Genomic DNA, 16908 nt, shown 5'->3' on the forward strand with positions numbered 1-16908 from the left:
CTATAAGATAATAAAAGACCGAATGCAGCTTGCTATCCAGAGTTCTTCAAGAGGCTCATTGACCGTTGGAATAGCAATCGAAAGCACGCAGTCTGGTTAGTTGATAACAATAACAAACTTTATCGCCAAGCCTCAAATACAAAGGAATATTTAAGGTTGGCTTTAATCTGTTTATTCTTCCGATCTGAGGTCGTGAAATTGCGGGGCTTCACATGACTTAAAAACGGCAACTGGTGAACAAGCATATACAACTATCGACCTATTTCAAGAAGTCGTAAATAAAGAAATTTCATATGGGAACGCCAATAGTAGATAATGACTGTCCAGAAACTATCAGAGCGCTGAGACAAGTGCGTAACAGATAACGGAGAGCGCCTTTAATACGTATTATTCTAGCCCAAATAATTCAGGCGTTATTTAGTTCTAAAGTCCGTCGGATTTGCTTGTAATAATCTAACATAACTGACGATTTTTCGAAAAAATGCGATAGTTAAGTTGTTTTAGTAGAATTTATTTAAGACAATATTCAAGCAAATGCACTTTATAAAATTACACTTGCACAATAAAACATGAGAAACAGTTTCATCTGTGCAACTGCAAATAGGAATCAAATTTCTTTGAAGTATTTTGGTGGATTTTTTCACAAGGTTTTATTGCGTATCAAATCAAGATGCATTATGGGGCTGCACAGTTCCCAAGGTGACAGTGAGCTAGCCTACTTTTCTGGAATATCATTTCCCATTTGCTTTTCTCCAGAATCGACTAATGTTCAGGCAAGCTGTACCTTCAAAATTTTTAAACGAAGAACATCTCTAAAAAAAAAGTAATTTTTAAATATTACTTGCACTTGGAACTTGGATTACCTTTGGTGCAATCAGATTATCTGTACAGTGCTCTAAGCAATAGCATGTTTAAATTCTCACAAACTGACTTATTTAGCCCTGTCTGAAATTACCTCTGAAACCAGCTTATTGGCTTACCCAGTAGATACTCCTTATGGTTAACAGAGATATATTTGGCTAACTGTGGCATTGAAAGTCGATTTGTCGAGCACAAAAGTCGAGACAATTTCAGAACACTACTTTACGAGCCCACTACAACTGTTTTACAGTTTGTTTCAGAATGAAAAAAGTTGCCAGCTGAGATAGATTCAAACAAGATTAAAAGAAAAATTCAATCAAACTTAGGATTTTAGGTCTGCAACTCAAGTTAACCTCTGGCTTGTATCTGACCGTATCTAGGATCGCATGACAAGCACGATCAATCTTTAATTTCCGACGGTCAGTAGCATCACGTTAATGTAAATTTCGGCCACATATAAGAACTTAGTGCGCACTAAGTCGTGTACCTTCCAATATTCATGGTTTGAAATACTTCGGGATAAAAATATAAAAAAGTTACAAAGATACTTTGTATATTTCTATGCTTAAGGTATTCCACGTCTGATTATTGTGGATTAGTATACATTTTTTAACACAGTAGATGGCAAGAAGGTCTATATGAATGAGAAGTCTACAGTTGCAGACAATCGAGACGTATGCAAGCCAACTTCAACTGAGATACACATTGTTCGTGCCAGTAAAAGGTCAAATCTCCGTTGTAAGCCCTATATCCAATTTCAGGATTTGAAAAATAAGCGGCATCCCAGCTAGCTACTGTCTGCTTGCTAGATCCATTGCGCTAAATTGTATACCTTCAAAGGGATTACACTATAGATAAATAATAAAAACGCAATGTCATGAAAAAATTGATATCATCAAACCAGCACTTCCTTGCCCCCAATGTCATTTTGTGCCGATATATATACATATATACGTCCGTTATAAAATGGCAAAGAAATTATACTTCCTTCTCGTCAAGGCAGAAAGTGCGAGCACTGTGAAATAAACGTGTACTATAGTTCTTCAAATGTAGTGAATGGTTGATTCCACCACTTCCTAGCAAGTGAAATGCGCATTGCAAAGATAGGGTGATTTGAGTCAATAAAGGGTCCTAGCACCTATCATTTCAGTCGATATATTAATGAAACTTGACCAGCAACCAAACATTTCTACCAGAAAATTCCTGAATTATATTCCTGATTTTAACTCGGGTTAGAAATAATAATTGACAGAAAATTTTAGCAGTACAAACAAAGAAAAAATTGTACATTTGCCTGTGTATCTTTGTACAATATGTATGTCTGCATTTTTGTGTATGTTATGATCGGAAAAGAAACACCTGTTTGGGGCATCTGGCTTGAATGCCTTAAACCTTTACAAAATTTGGATAAATAAGTAGCACCCCGAAATGCTTGTGACAGTCTAGCAGTGGAAGATAGCCCTTATAAAGACTAACCTATATTCAAAATTTTGAAATAGGCACAAACGTAGTTTTGTTTCCTTGAAGGTACAAACTGCTGATTTTCACACTTCACAGACCGGCTTAAAAAAAAGCCTGAACAAAAGGTTAAAATGTGTGCAATCTGAAACATTAAATGATACAATAAATATTATTATATATTATGAAGGGTCTTCAATTCCAAGCCAATGACGTGGAAATCGCAGGACGTGTTTTGGTGTACTGTTCGTTCATTGGTGAAGCATGCTTCTTTTTCATAAATATTTTCTTTTATGCTACCATTGACTATGCATGTAATTGATGATTTATTTTGTTAATCTTATAGATATCGTCGACCAATCAAGAGTAATATAAAGTAAGAAAAAGCGCATTAGCCTGTAAAACATAGAAATAGCAATTTCATATACAATAGTAGTTTTTAGTTGCATGGCCCTGAACGACACATGATTGACTGGCGATCGATTGATCCGGACGGTTGTGCTGCATGCCCAATCGCAGTTTTGCTACCAACGAACTTCAGGTTTGACACTTGTTTGAAAGCTGGCGCTTCCAACTTCTGCTTGTTAAATGCTGATTGACAACAGAGCTGCAAGAAGCCAAGCGGCCGGCCTCCTAAGAGAATAAACGTCGCGGCAAGGAAGTTTCAAGTTCTTCCGAAACAAGGAGAACATCACGAATGGTAGTTGATGGTTACGAGGGTTCTGGTATTCCACAGCTGATAACCACGTCAAAGCTTTTTGTAGGTAGTGTGAATATATGAATTAGCAGCGGGCCTATTTAGGTTAACTTTACGCGATGCTACAAGGTTACTTTCCATCAAATTCCAATAGAAATTTACGTTGAGGCTGACCAGCTATATAGTTGGCATCGGTTGAAAGCAGACATAGACACCCGCGAACGCGGCAGTAGCGGCCATTCATTGCCCGCTATTCAGCCAGGATTTCAAATTTCCTACGTGACCAGCGCGATTCAACCCATCATCACCATGTATGTTCTCCACGCGCCTTACCGAAAAAAACCAGAGATCAGGGCCGACTTTTAAATTAACACTTACATAGGCACATGTTTCTAGAGCATATGTATGTCAAACAATATACAATGGAGTTTTGCCCAAATTGATCATTATTGTCATTGTGTTATCACAGTGCATGTTAACATTGTTTCATTTTTGTTAAAATCCAACTTAGAGCATATAAACCTACACTACATACAGTTTGGGTTGTGTTAGATTAAACCTTGAACGAATATTATCACATCATACGTAATATGTTTACACAGGACATCGTAGAGTTACGGTGTACAGCGCACAATCCATTTTATGCTCGTTTTGCTACCATTAAAGGTAACATCTTTTATTTCTACTTTTTATTGTTATTACTTGCAGCACATTATTCCTTAAAAGAGGGTTCAAACATTTTTAGTTTTTTCAAACGTGTTATAAACTAGGTGGTAGATATAGTTATATTTTATTGCCTGTATGTTCTGCATTTTCTTCACGTATATCTCTCGATTATATTTCCTTGGGCATATATCTTTTTGCACTTTTTCTCCGCTCATCCTTATTAGCATGGTCCAATAAGTTTTAATAAATAACCTCTTTGATTTCTCTATCTATCCCTTCCGTCGCCAATGGAGATTACTGTCAGTTAAGCGCGCGAAATTTGAAATCCACTACTCGCCGAGTAGCGACCGCAAAGTAGCCGCTACTGCTGCAACCGCGATTGCCTATGTCTGGGTTGAAGAGGACAAGCATTACCTGGGCGTCATCTAATCTGAGTTCTGCAAAGCGCCCGTAGAGCCGACGACTATCGTACTCAAAAGCTCTATCGGTTTCAGGAGTGCGAGAAATGTCAGCTGACGCGCGGAAAGTGGCCCTGATTTCTGGCATCACCGGTCAGGTACAACAACAGAAAAATTGTTAAATGAAAAGGAACACATTAATTTTTGAGTAAATAATATCACCTAGTAGTCCGTTTTTTGTTTTGATTACAAGCCTATGAAGCAGTTTTGAAAAACGTTGTTTTGAAAGGTGAACTTCTGGTTCTCTTTATGCGTTTCGTAGTAGCTACTAGAATTAGATAGTATTGCCATCGTTAGCCTTAATATAAAATAAATATTTTCGCTGATGCTGTCAGTGGTGTTGAGTCGTAATAATAATACTGTTAATAGTAATACAAATACTGATAAATATATGATATCTTCTTGAATTAATAACGTTAATATCATTATATATGTGCTTTTCAAGAACAAGCATGCCCACATTTTTATGCATTTATTATAATAGGACGTTTTTTTCAATTAAATTCATCTGTGCCAGCACATATGTATGCCTAGTGATAACACACGTTTATCACTAGGTTTATCTCACGTTTTAGGCAGAGCTCACATATAGCACCAAAACACGCATAGACGTAATTCATTCCAAAGAAAATCATGTCTCACCGTCATTCTTAGTGAATGACGGATAAGAACCGTTCAACACTTTTTCTTATGGGGGAAAGAAAACATTGTTGCAGCTAAGATTCCTATATGTTTATAAAAGCAATGGATGTCGAAGCATTTATAGATCAAAGCCCTTTATTGCTCATAGGGATCCTCAATGATCGTTGTATGCACAGCACAGCGAACGCGATATATCACTACTATGTCTGATATAAATCAGAGTATTTACACAAAAATACAAAACCACAAATGCTATCATCAGTTGGTTATAACTCATAAACGTTATTATTACAAGGAAACAAATGATTCCGCTCCTCACTCAATGCTTTGATATTATGGGGCTGGTTTATAGCTCTATTGAGGTGGAGAATTCGACAAGATAGCCTGCAAAAACCAAGAAAGATAAGAAAAGTGCAGCAACATTACGCAGCAGAATTACCGGGAGCTCAATGATTCTTTCTATATTATATAACGTACGTTCTAAAGGCTGCGGCCCTTCAAGGTATACGCCGGCTGTATCACCGGTAACTCTGATCGTGTTTCATGTTTTATTGACTAGATGACGGGAATAACCCAAATAAGGCTGTATTCGCTGGTTGCGGCCAGCGTGCAGATGATGACTAAAGTCGAAATGCTGCTCAGCACTTTTTTTTTCGTATTTTGAATCTTGAGTTTACTGCAGGAACGCGTTCTAGGAGCCTGTTGAATTCCAGCAAGCCCTAATATAGATACGTTGTTGTCTCTGGCCTGACCATTCGACCGTCGCGCTGTAGGAAACCGGTTGTGTTGTAGGACACGCTTATCTCCGTATTTAAAACTGACGAAGGTATTTCGAGGAGGTTTCAGATGCCTTCAAAGAGGCATTCGATCGAAGAAGCATGCAAGACTCTCATGGCCGACTAGGTTTTCAAATATCTCGATGTATATAGCTGGCGTTAGCAGCGTGGTTACATATCTACCATATAAGAGAGATACCTTGGGAGAACAGGACTGCAAAATCTCATTGAAATTATTCTGGACGATATGATCTGGTCATCTAAGACGCTGCTAGATTCTAAGTTTAGCAGACCCTATCAACACCTTCAAAAAACAGCAAAGTTCGAACTGGTTGTTAAGCTACCTAAGGAGAGAGCAGTAAAATTCATAGAAAGGGGTCTTGAAAGGACTGACGACGCGCTGTTTTTTTTTGTCGATTTAAACCTTGTGCGTATAATCAAGTTTTCGTATCTAGGGCTGATCATCTCTTCCAATGGCTACAGATTCATTTTGTACAACGCAAAAGATACAGGAAAGCGCTTACTGTTGTATGCATAATCGAGGCTCCGAAAGCTCCCTCATTTGAGGCTGTGGCCTACCCATACGACCCGAATATGGCGTCGGTGTGACGTTCGTGAAATCGGGTAAAGTCTCCTTACCAGAAGCGCATAATAAACCTACACCACACAAAAAGAAACCTAAATATTTTGTTGCTTGAGGCTAGAAGTTTAAAGTGTAATGCTTCAAACTTTTAGCCTCCGAAGCCTTCCACGAATGCTGCAAAAAATTAGGGCAAAAACGATGTGAAATTTTTGAACACAGAAGCGGTAACAAATTACGTATAAAACGAATCATGTATGTATCATATACACATTTGCGTGTTTTGTCTATTTGAATTGTCGTTGATTAACCAAAAAGAAAAGTGAATAAATAAAAATTGTATTAATTATTATTGCTAAAACTAGCAAATTATAAAAAAAAACAACAAAACGATCCGAAATTAAACTAAGATAAACTATGGTGTGAATTTTCATGTTATTTCTATGGATAATTATAGGATGTTCACTTACTTTGATTCAGTTAGAAATTTATCTTAAATTCTCTGTAGTATAATCATGTCACGCAGAGTTCATGGCATATTAACACCTTTTTGTCTTTTTTTAATGGTTTTACCTATCTTATCCATGATTTATTGTCAAATTAGCGTCTAAATTTAAAAATAACTTTTCAAATACTAAGCAATCTCACGCTTCCTTGATTGAATCATATATGTCGTGCAGCTCATGTCAATAGCATTCACTAAACAGATGAAGTAGTTATTTGACTACATTTTGAGCATCTTGACTACTTTCGCATGTTTTTGGTCTGTCGAGTAAACATGTATTAAGCAAGCCTATTTTTTATGCCAACAATGGCATGATCGCTTGCTTAAAAATTCTATCACCGAAATACATCTACGTGCTTTGTTCTGTTTAAAAGCTCGGTGAGTTTATATAGACGTCACTCATGTTGTAGTCCTATACTTTCAAATCTATAGCTTTTGCATAGCTAGTATAGAGATGGAATTTTTGCCGACATGATGCATACGAGTAACCTCTACGTCGTCTCTTGACAGGCCAAGTTATTGCCAAGCACGTCGAATTCTCGGGACAGAATGCCAAATAATGGACAGCAGGTGTTCCAGTAATGTATTTCGCTCTGTGGTTTTACTGCCGTCATATATTATATGTCCATTAGTACGGTAATTCAGTAAAAAAAATAAGTAAGCTCGTCGAACAGTCAAGTGGCTGTCTGACTCTAGTGTTTAAAAAATGGATTACATAGGTTACAGATACAAAATAATTACCCATTGGTTTTCAAACTGTTGTTTCAAAATTGATCATGGCCTAGCTCTTGTGAAGTAAATTGCTTGGATGGATAAATCAAACTAAATGTGGTTCTTCACGGCAGCTTTTAACATGAAGCCAAGTGTTTATTACATTTATTGTGCTCAGGTTGCCCAAGTGGTGATATATATAATAAAGTAATATTTAATAATATATATAAAGTAATATATAAAGCAAAGTAATATTAATAACTTTATTTGCATAAATTGTGTAGTATTTACTTTCATTGTTATTAGTTAACTGTCAATATTCGCTCGAAATGACTCGGTCAAAGATACCACATTTGGAATAAACTATGATGACACACCTGTCATAGTCCCTAGAATGCCTCTAAACAAAGTAGAATAAGTTATCCAGAATTAAATGTAACGTCTACAGCATTTTTATGCATTTAAAACCAAATGTGTACGAAATTTCATACGTTATGTTCGTTAAACATTGTTGCTGCAGCGTCATCATTTTTTAGTAAAATGTTTTGATTTTTCTATGTTTCTCACTAAGAATAGCTTTACAGGTATTTTTATTACTAACAAAACTCTCTATTGTATGATGTAATACGGAATGGGACGTAGGAAAGGTGACACTGCAGGAATTCAAGATACAAGATTATGCCACCCATTAAATTGAAAGAAATCTGGGTTCCTGACGCAAAAAGCATGACACCTACATATTGTATAATATCAAAGCAGTCATAAAATTATAATGAAACGATGTTAACTAGCAAAACTGAGCAAAAAGCGACCGACATGATTTACAGGACGTTTTGTACTGCAAACATGGATGAATTAATTGAATAGTTGAGAATAGTTTAGAAAAAATTTCATTACTTAATCTACCATCAAATGACACCCTACGTCATACTATGTATTGATAGACATGCATATATATATAGCTTCATCAATGCTAAAGATATGGCTAAATAAAGTTTCAAGCGTTATAACCAACGCAACTAATTCTTTATCAATATATAAATGTTTACTATTGTAGGATGGCTCATATCTGGCAGAATTTCTTCTGGAGAAGGGCTATGAAGTTCATGGTATTCGAAGACGATCGAGCTCCTTCAACACTGGCAGGATTCATCACCTTTATGAAAATCCCCAGATTCACCAAAAAAGCTGTTAGTAATTTAGTGTTAGTAATTTTCACTCATCAAGCACAGACATATACAAAAATCCGAATTGAAGAATGAACAGTAAGCACGTTAAGAATCTGCTCAACTAATACACAATTGAGATATTTATATCTGAGAGATGTCTAAGATATTTACGCTCATAAGAAATGCTTAATGATCATTTAAATAGTTAGTATAACGTTTTATACGATGACGGCCATGATGGAAACGTCCGTATGAACTTTAATTAGCACGTTTATGTTTTTTTACAGCAATGAAGCTTCACTATGGCGACCTTCTAGATAGCCTAAGTTTGATCAAGTTGATTCGGGAAATCCAACCTACAGAAATCTATAACCTAGGAGCGCAATCTCATGTAAAGGTACGTAAAGGCACAGTAAATGTGTGCCAATCACCAGTATTACCCTGTGGTACCCTAAACCCAATATTGGTGCTTTAATATTCTATATAATATACTATCATTTTTTAATTATTAAGTTGATGTATAAAAGATAGTGTCTCGTTTCAGATATTCTCGCTCTTATTCTATTAACTGTTTGTTTATTTCTCTATACAATTCAAAAGCGTTTTCAGTTCTTCAAATGCTTCTTGGTCGCGTCGAAGACACTTCTATTTTGCCACTATCTTACCTAACCTTTTCCTAGGTTAAAAAATGTATCGGAACATCCCGAAGTTTTTGTCCATATGTGATGAGAATTTCGAAGTACTGCTCCAAGATGGTTTGCAAAATTTTCGACTTGGTGAATATATCGTTTTATACCTCTTGTCGACTATATGAGATTAACGGAGACCGTTTGAAGGAATTTTTAAGGAACAACGGCCGAAGACTACTTATTAATTGGACAATGAGTTGCGAAGATCTCGTTACTGCCAGGTTTCAAAAATACGCGATACAATTTCACTACATATTAGGAGTCTGGATCCATCTAAATCTAAGCAAAAAAACCCGGCTTTCTATTATTTCTCAACATTTCATTGTGCAACAAGCAGTTACACAGATTACAAGCAACTTGCAGTAATGTCTCTGCGTCTGCGTGAATCAGACAATGGATAACTCCAGGACATACGCCTAAGTTCAGAGTTAAGCCAAATCTCCATCTAAAGAAAATTTTGACTTGAAGAGGAAACATTTATTTATATACGACTCAGTTTCGACGAGTAAACAGGGCTATGCAAAAGAGAAGACTTGATGGACTAGGTGAAGCCATCCTTCTCAAACATAACACTTATTTTCACCTATTTCAGGTGTCGTTCGAGTTATCGGAGTACACCGCAGACGTCGATGCCATAGGTACGTTGCGGCTCCTCGAAGCAATTCGAATTTGTGAATTGGACAAAACTGTTCGTTTCTACCAAGCGTCGACGTCAGAGCTCTATGGCAAGGTTATGGAAATCCCACAAAAAGAGACAACACCTTTCTACCCTCGTTCGCCCTATGGTTTGTGCTTACGTGTATATAAGCAATCGAATTTTTCATCCATATTCAAATACATACATTGACAAAACTGAATACATTGATAGCTATGCACTTAAACGATCATTACTATTTATTGATTTTCGCTTGCTAAACATACAACGAAAACACAGGAAGCCCCGCCGTGTCACTTTTATTGCAAAAGGGGACCAGCTTCATCAACAGTTATCGGACATTTTTGAATAATGCTTGGGGATATGTCTTCAGACTACAAGCCACTAAAGCGGATTCTTTATCTTGCCTAGTTGTGGTATTGGAATACCGTTTCTTCTATAACTATTAACGCAATGGCTATTATAAAATAGACTTGAGAGTGCGCCTAGAATGTAACGTCTAGAGAACGTTGATTGACAACAGTTTGCCCATATTATCACTGCTGGTTTTCCCATTTATCATACCAATAGGTTGTGCTAAGCTGTATGCTTACTGGATTACGGTAAATTACCGGGAAGCGTATGGGATGTTCGCTACGAATGGGATTCTGTTTAATCACGAAAGTCCGAGACGGGGTGAGACATTCGTCACTCGGAAGATCTCACGTTCCGTGGCCAAGATTCATCTTGGTCAACTGGAGTACTTCGAATTGGGCAATCTCGACTCCGAAAGAGACTGGGGACACGCTAGGTAACAAATTATTCCATTGAAAACGAGAAATTATCACTTTTCAGTGGTACGATCACAGAGCAAATCTCACCAGAGTAAAGCGGAAAATCAATAGCAAAATAGAATATATTAACGATTACTAGCAAAGTGAAATAGTTACTTTGCTCGAATTTTTTTTTTATTTTGATGACTTTATCGGCTTGTGGTCAACGAAGAATTCAGTCGGTTTCGAGACAAACTAGTCAATTTTGTGAAATTTTTATGTAATGTTTCGCTGTGGTTAGCGTGATCTAATTTCTAGGTCTGCATTTAAAGATACTAATATATTTTCAAAATGTCTTACCTGGTGCCTATTTACGTTACAGGGATTATGTTGAAGCAATGTGGCTGATGCTTCAGCGTGACACACCAGAAGATTTCGTTGTAGCGACAGGTGAAAAACATTCAGTGCGAGAGTTCGTCGAGAAGGCATTCGCCCGAACCGGAAGGGCCATCGGGTGGCGTGGCAAGGGCGTCAAAGAGGAGGGCGTAGAAAAGGGCACGAACATTGTTCGAGTCAAAGTCAACCCGAAATATTACCGGCCTGCTGAAGTGGTATGGATACTGAAGCGTGTTGAATAGACTCTACAAAATCGTAGCCCTTACTAAGCCTAGACTGTCGTGATTTCTCATTGAATTTTTCCTTAGGCCGACATTTTCTTTTTCTACAGCCCATAGAAGTCCAAAAACTTTACAACGATTTAATCTCAACCTCTTTAATATTCAAAGTCTCCACAACGGACGGAGAATTACATAAAGCTCTCGTCAATTTTTGCCTAAAGTATGTCATGATTTTGAATGAAAGTTGGTTTGTACTGTAAGAATCATAAATAACGTTTCCGATTACCGTCGACTCGCTTATAGTAAAGAGATACTTCGCAGTAGTGGCCTATTGGTCCCTTTTAAGACCCGGGATATAGATAAAAAGCACCACATATGATCTGCTCTTCATAACCAAATTGTGTAAAACTCTTCAGAACTTCTGTACTGCAATAAACAGCTTCTGGTGGTTGGCCGAAAGACCGCCCATATCCGGAATTCATTATAGAGCCTGAGAACTATATTTTCTCAGTGCAATCGACATATGAAAGAGTTGGACAGAAGGAACACGTAAATGTTGGTTACATCGACATTGCCAACAACTATTTTATGGGGGCAGACCCTTATTCTTACGGTTATGAAGGTTTTATTAGGGTACCTATTAAACTCGTTTTTCCAAGGGCAATCTATCGCATATATACTAACCTGTATCCTGAGCGGGGAAAATACGTTAGGATTACTTGGCTATATGAGCTCACGGTGTATCCAGTCCCGTAGAATGTATCACCTAACACATGAGTACAGGACATAGCTCTCATTTTCGCTTCCAGGAAAACATCGGCCCTGACATAGCTGAAAGCTAAACAAGACAAGCGACGTTCTAAAGAAGGCTTCAATGCCAGATCACTTTGGGATCTTCTTTATGGAATACTATCGTCGCCTATAGCCCAGGATCTAATACTTTCATTCTTCAAGAGAATTATAGACGACGAGATAATTTCAAACCATGGAGGAATCACGTGAACGCATTCTTTATAAATGGTTTTGATTAGTCTTTCCATGAGAGAATTATGCTCAAAGATGGATGTAATGCAAGGTTCCAGTAACTCACCTAGTATTCGTCATGTTGTATTACGTACTGAACACTAAATACCACTTTATCAAGAATTTTGAAGGTAATTGCTGACGAACCGTTCGCACAGTTACACCGTCTTCGGATCTTCTAAACCGCAATTGATATGCGCTAAAAGGTCTTGTTAAATTCATTTACTCACACCACATTCGACTCCTTTATTTATCTATTTATAGGATCTTCTAGTCGGCGATGCAACAAAGGCCAAAACAAAGATGGGATGGTCACCGAAAGTATCGTTCGACCAGCTCGTGAACGAAATGGTCGACGCAGACCTAGAACTAATGAAGAATAATCCAATAGCGTAAGATAATTAAAAAAAACGAAGACGTTTTTACCTGCTACTGGAAATAGCCGTGTTAAATGAATTTGTTGTAATTTAGTTTAATATGCTCTACCATTCCTTGAGTTTGAAGATATTTGTAGATTTGTGATGACAGTTGATGTTAAAAGACAATTGGTTTGTAAATGTTGAGAATACCTAAAAGGAGGAAGAAGCAATTTCTAATAACACAGGTCATCTATTTTGTGTTCGTATTCAGTTCGTGTTAAAAATGGACAAAAACTAATGAAGGCTAAGACAAAATGCTACCTCGCCTTAAATTTTATATATTACACTGCTCAAATCAAATATTTTCATGCATTCAAATTTTGTATGTGCTTGGCACCTAACGATAAAATATATTTAACGAAAACAATACCTGTAACTCCTGTTATAATATAAGTCTGGCTGTGTAACATATGAAGCTCGCAAGAATTGTGTCGTTTATAGTCGCAAATGACACCGTTTTGTACGTCAAAGCCATTTTCATATTCTAACAATACTAAAATTTAATGCTCATCGACGATAAAAACCATTGATAATATATTATAATTATTAATGGCTTTCGTCACCAAAAAAAGTCATGCTACATACGTAAAATACATGTAAATCAAGATGACTACCTAAGATTTATTTTGGGTGATTATAATTAAAAATGAGAATTATAATCAAGCTTAAAGATGCAGGTTTTTTAGAGCAATTATGCTTAGAGAGCTCAGAGAGAACTGTTGAAAATGTTTTGAATGAATAGAACTACTGTGATCTGAATGGACATTGCAGTGTCATCCCGCCAAAGTTGTAATAGCTTAAATCTATATTAGGCAAAAAGGCAAGAAAGCACTAAATGTAAAAACTAAATTTTTTGTGGACTCCATGCCGATCTAGCATGGGAGCTCATCTTTGAAGCAGCAAACTTCATTGAAAGCAACAGGGTTTACGCCATTCCTAAAGTTAGTTTTAAACACTTACCGTTTGTTTAAACAACATACGGCATTTCTTTCGTACTAATCCAGTATTTACCTCTACAGCCACACAATGTGATCTCTGCCTAGTGCTCTTAATGTCAAAGTGAAGAAATTCTTAAAGAAGAGATTCGCGGGTAAACAGCCGAATAACTATGGTAGCCAAATGCCTCGTCACATAATTAGTAATGCGCGTGAATGGAATAACAAGATTACCACTGTCGCTATCTACTGTCTAGTGAAACCATAGTCGATAAAATGGTCTTGGACTGAACGGCGGGAAAGAAGACCCTGTTGAGCTTGACATATATATATATATATATGTACAGTGATCATGTTTAAAAGCAAGTTGAACAAAGTATATATCTCTATTCGATATTTATTACCTTAAGCATTTTAATACGATATATGAACAGAAAAATGTAATTGCAGCCTTGCTTCTAATATGAGAACTCACAGACAATATATTTAGGGTAAATGCAATGATAAAAATTATATAAACAATATTAATTTTTATAAATAAAGACGCTAGCTGTATTCGAAGCGTTTGATGTACTATGAATGAATAGCACTGTTTGTTGGTTTTGTTGTAGCATATAGCCTTACTTTGCTTCGATCATTTGGCCATCTTTCGTCCGATTGGGTTTATGCACGTGGTGATAATTGACCATTACTTTCAAAAGGAAATCGATTTGGGGGTTTGATGCCTGAAAAATTCCCGCAGGTCTAATTAGTTAGTTATAAAGTCGCCGTTGTTGATTAGATGTATTGAGGTTAACTCCTGTATCATGCATGTATCAAATCGTAACATCTAGTCGGTGAAACCAGATCTTTCAAAAACAGTTAGAACAAAAGAACGGCTTTCTGACTAAATTCAATTTAAGAACATTTTTACTAAGCTGATTGATGCGTCTTTATATATACTGCAGAAAGATTTCCTACTCAGCATCCGAACAATTATTGTACTCATTTTATAGTCTAACTATTATTATTAACTAATTATTATTTAGAAGTCTAAGATTATCAGATCATGCAGAACAACTGTTGCGATCAAGAGCATACATGAGAGCATAAATAAAAATTACACCTATCGACAAGAAAATACTTTTTTTTGCAAAACGATATTTATGGAGATGAATAATCCTGTACGCTGGGACGGCCATGTACCTTGTTAACATCAAAAGCTCGCTTCCGATCGCAATTGGCACCGTAAACAACTATGTCGTCTCCAAGAGTTTCTTCCGTACTAATGTGACAGCCAGCTCCCACGGTGCATCCATTTCCTACGGCGACTCTCGGACCAACTAGTGAGAGGCATTCGAATGTGTTGTGGTCACCCACGGATCGCGCTTGAACTACTGCAAACATTGTCGTACAAAATTCGTGCGGTTTGGTAGCGTTACGCGTTTGTGTACTTATAAACGTTTTTCACATAACTATGCAAGCCATATGGAATCAACTGTTTTACGATAACGATACTACTTTGTTGTATTATTTAACTATTTCTTTGAGCACCGATTTTGTTTCGCAATGTTTAAATAAGTTTCGTTTCTAAGATTCCCATAATAATCATAATAATACTATAGGTCCATATTGCTCATTGTACCCGACAATAATATTTTTGTACATGACTAACCTGCTCCAACTTCAAAAACATTGTGATTGCCAATGATCAGCGGCTCCTCAGAGCTGTAATATAGGTGATGATTATTAACGTGCGAAATGTTAGAGCTTCGTATGAAAAACATTTTTGAACTTCACTTATTATATATATATATATATATATATATAAGTTCTATGGTGCAGACGGATTTTTAAAGCGAACCACGACTTTTTCTTGATTGCTTACTTATTTACTATTTTCACCTTTTCCTCAATCAAATTACCCTCTCCAATGATGATCGGGCCTTTCTCGGCAAGAATCTGTGCTGTGGGGTGAACCACCGTACGAGTGCCTGCAATCATATTGAATCCCATAAAAGCACTACCTTGCATGGAAGCTTGTACAACAAGGAATAAATGTCTCACTGTCATAAAAATAGTTTTTTTTAGCTTACCAAAGGACACTTCTCCAGCGAGAACACACTCGCGTACCACCGTTGCTCCCTCTGTAACAGCAAGCTTTGTCGAGCCACTAATAATCGCACAAGACAAAAACACTTATTAAAATCATGCGCTTGTAAAACTAAGCTTTACAAGCTGTGAGCGACTCGCCTTCGGTCAAGTAACTGTGGCTTTGTTTGGTGGAGTACGTTTAAAAGCACCGTTAAAGGTAGACTATTCTTGTGAAAATGTTAAACTCACTTCAAATGATTTTGGAAAGAGACACTTTTTATGCCACTTGAGCACAATATGTTCCAAAAAAAAAATCCAAAATTCCGAACATTCACATCTTACATGCTAGACGGCCCGGAAATACGAAAAACCAGGACTATGAAATCAAGTAACAACACTGAAACTGAAAATATTTTTTCTTAGGATGGACAGTTTCTATAACCTTGCTTATACACGACAATGGGCGCCACATGTTCCTTTTTAAAAAAGTACCCTTTATGTTGTATATCTAGACTACACAGTGTTAAAATTTTATTTGTAATTTGTTAGTATTTCCGGATGTCTCCAAAGACTTACGGTAAAGGTAAATGTTTTTATAGAGCTTGAAACTTTTCATATCACTAGAATAGCAACCTGTTTGACGTCGATGTCATTAATTCGTCACAATATCCAAAAACTATGTAAGACAGTAATACATACGTTATATTTCATTGCAGCATCATATTTGTACTAAAAATTGAAGCCGTACTTAGGTTTGGGCCTGTTGTCGGCCATCTCTAAAATCAGTCCAAGTCTTGTCAAAGTAGAAGTGTACAGCAGTCACAAATAAAACAAGAACTATTTGACCTCAAATCAACTCAATGAACCGCGAACAACCACCCGTAGTCAAATATAACGTCAGCTGGGTTGAAAAATACCTGCCGACAGCCAGCAAATCAGACACAGCAACAAAAAACTGATTCCTGTTTAGGATTCTTTTTCCGTTCTCGCATTGGTTGTTCCTTCTATTATCGACCGATGGTTATAAATTAAGGTTCAAATTGTCATACTTAAGTAAATCATAATGTTTATCTTCGCTGTGAATTGCTGTTTTTTCAGTCTAAAAAAATAGCTTTGTTTATTTACATGTATGTGCTAATCATTTCTTGATTTATTCTCATGTTTTAGTCTACGCGCTTATTCTCGCAGTCTTTATTTAGTATTTATGGGTTTCGTCTGCTGA

At 36.8% G+C, this 16908-nt stretch overlaps 2 protein-coding genes and 1 long non-coding RNA gene across 8 annotated transcripts; 1 reads left to right on the forward strand and 2 right to left on the reverse strand.

The window, feature by feature from the left end:
• The first annotated feature begins 3492 nt into the window (after positions 1 to 3492).
• Positions 3493 to 14197, forward strand: Gmd (GDP-mannose 4,6 dehydratase). 3 transcript variants are annotated; one of them, XM_022846157.2, is made up of 8 exons: positions 3511 to 4238; positions 7154 to 7221; positions 8412 to 8544; positions 8811 to 8920; positions 9805 to 9997; positions 10438 to 10657; positions 11002 to 11230; positions 12524 to 14197. In XM_022846157.2, exons 4-8 carry the CDS (start codon positions 8813 to 8815, stop codon positions 12653 to 12655), a joined length of 882 nt encoding a protein of 293 aa, XP_022701892.1. In that variant the 5' UTR covers positions 3511 to 4238; positions 7154 to 7221; positions 8412 to 8544; positions 8811 to 8812; the 3' UTR covers positions 12656 to 14197. The 3 variants fall into 3 exon arrangements, with proteins under 3 accessions (XP_022701891.1, XP_022701890.1, XP_022701892.1); XM_022846156.2 differs by lacking the exons at positions 7154 to 7221; positions 12524 to 14197 and adding an exon at positions 12046 to 12144 and having other exon boundaries at positions 3493 to 4238; XM_022846155.2 differs by lacking the exon at positions 7154 to 7221 and having other exon boundaries at positions 3508 to 4238.
• On the reverse strand, positions 7592 to 11069 carry LOC111267725 (uncharacterized). The gene is made up of 2 exons (XR_002684794.2): positions 10980 to 11069; positions 7592 to 8510 (listed from the first exon to the last, which is right to left on the reverse strand). It is a non-coding gene; the product is annotated as an uncharacterized LOC111267725 (long non-coding RNA).
• On the reverse strand, positions 13993 to 16596 carry DCTN6-p27 (dynactin subunit 6). Of its 4 annotated transcripts, none has more exons than XM_086971418.1 (6): positions 16386 to 16596; positions 15689 to 15765; positions 15518 to 15586; positions 15268 to 15320; positions 14799 to 14986; positions 13993 to 14338 (listed from the first exon to the last, which is right to left on the reverse strand). In XM_086971418.1, exons 1-6 carry the CDS (start codon positions 16395 to 16397, stop codon positions 14234 to 14236), a joined length of 504 nt encoding a protein of 167 aa, XP_086827544.1. In that variant the 5' UTR covers positions 16398 to 16596; the 3' UTR covers positions 13993 to 14233. The 4 variants fall into 4 exon arrangements, with proteins under 4 accessions (XP_086827544.1, XP_086827543.1, XP_022701895.1 ...); XM_086971417.1 differs by having other exon boundaries at positions 15481 to 15586; positions 16435 to 16595; XM_022846160.2 differs by having other exon boundaries at positions 14799 to 14989; positions 16386 to 16594.
• Between the last annotated feature and the right edge of the window lie 312 nt (positions 16597 to 16908).

Source organism: Varroa jacobsoni, unplaced genomic scaffold, assembly GCF_002532875.2.
Source record: "Varroa jacobsoni isolate VJ856 unplaced genomic scaffold, vjacob_1.0 scaffold_1214, whole genome shotgun sequence".
Taxonomy (NCBI): Eukaryota; Metazoa; Arthropoda; class Arachnida; order Mesostigmata; family Varroidae; genus Varroa; species Varroa jacobsoni.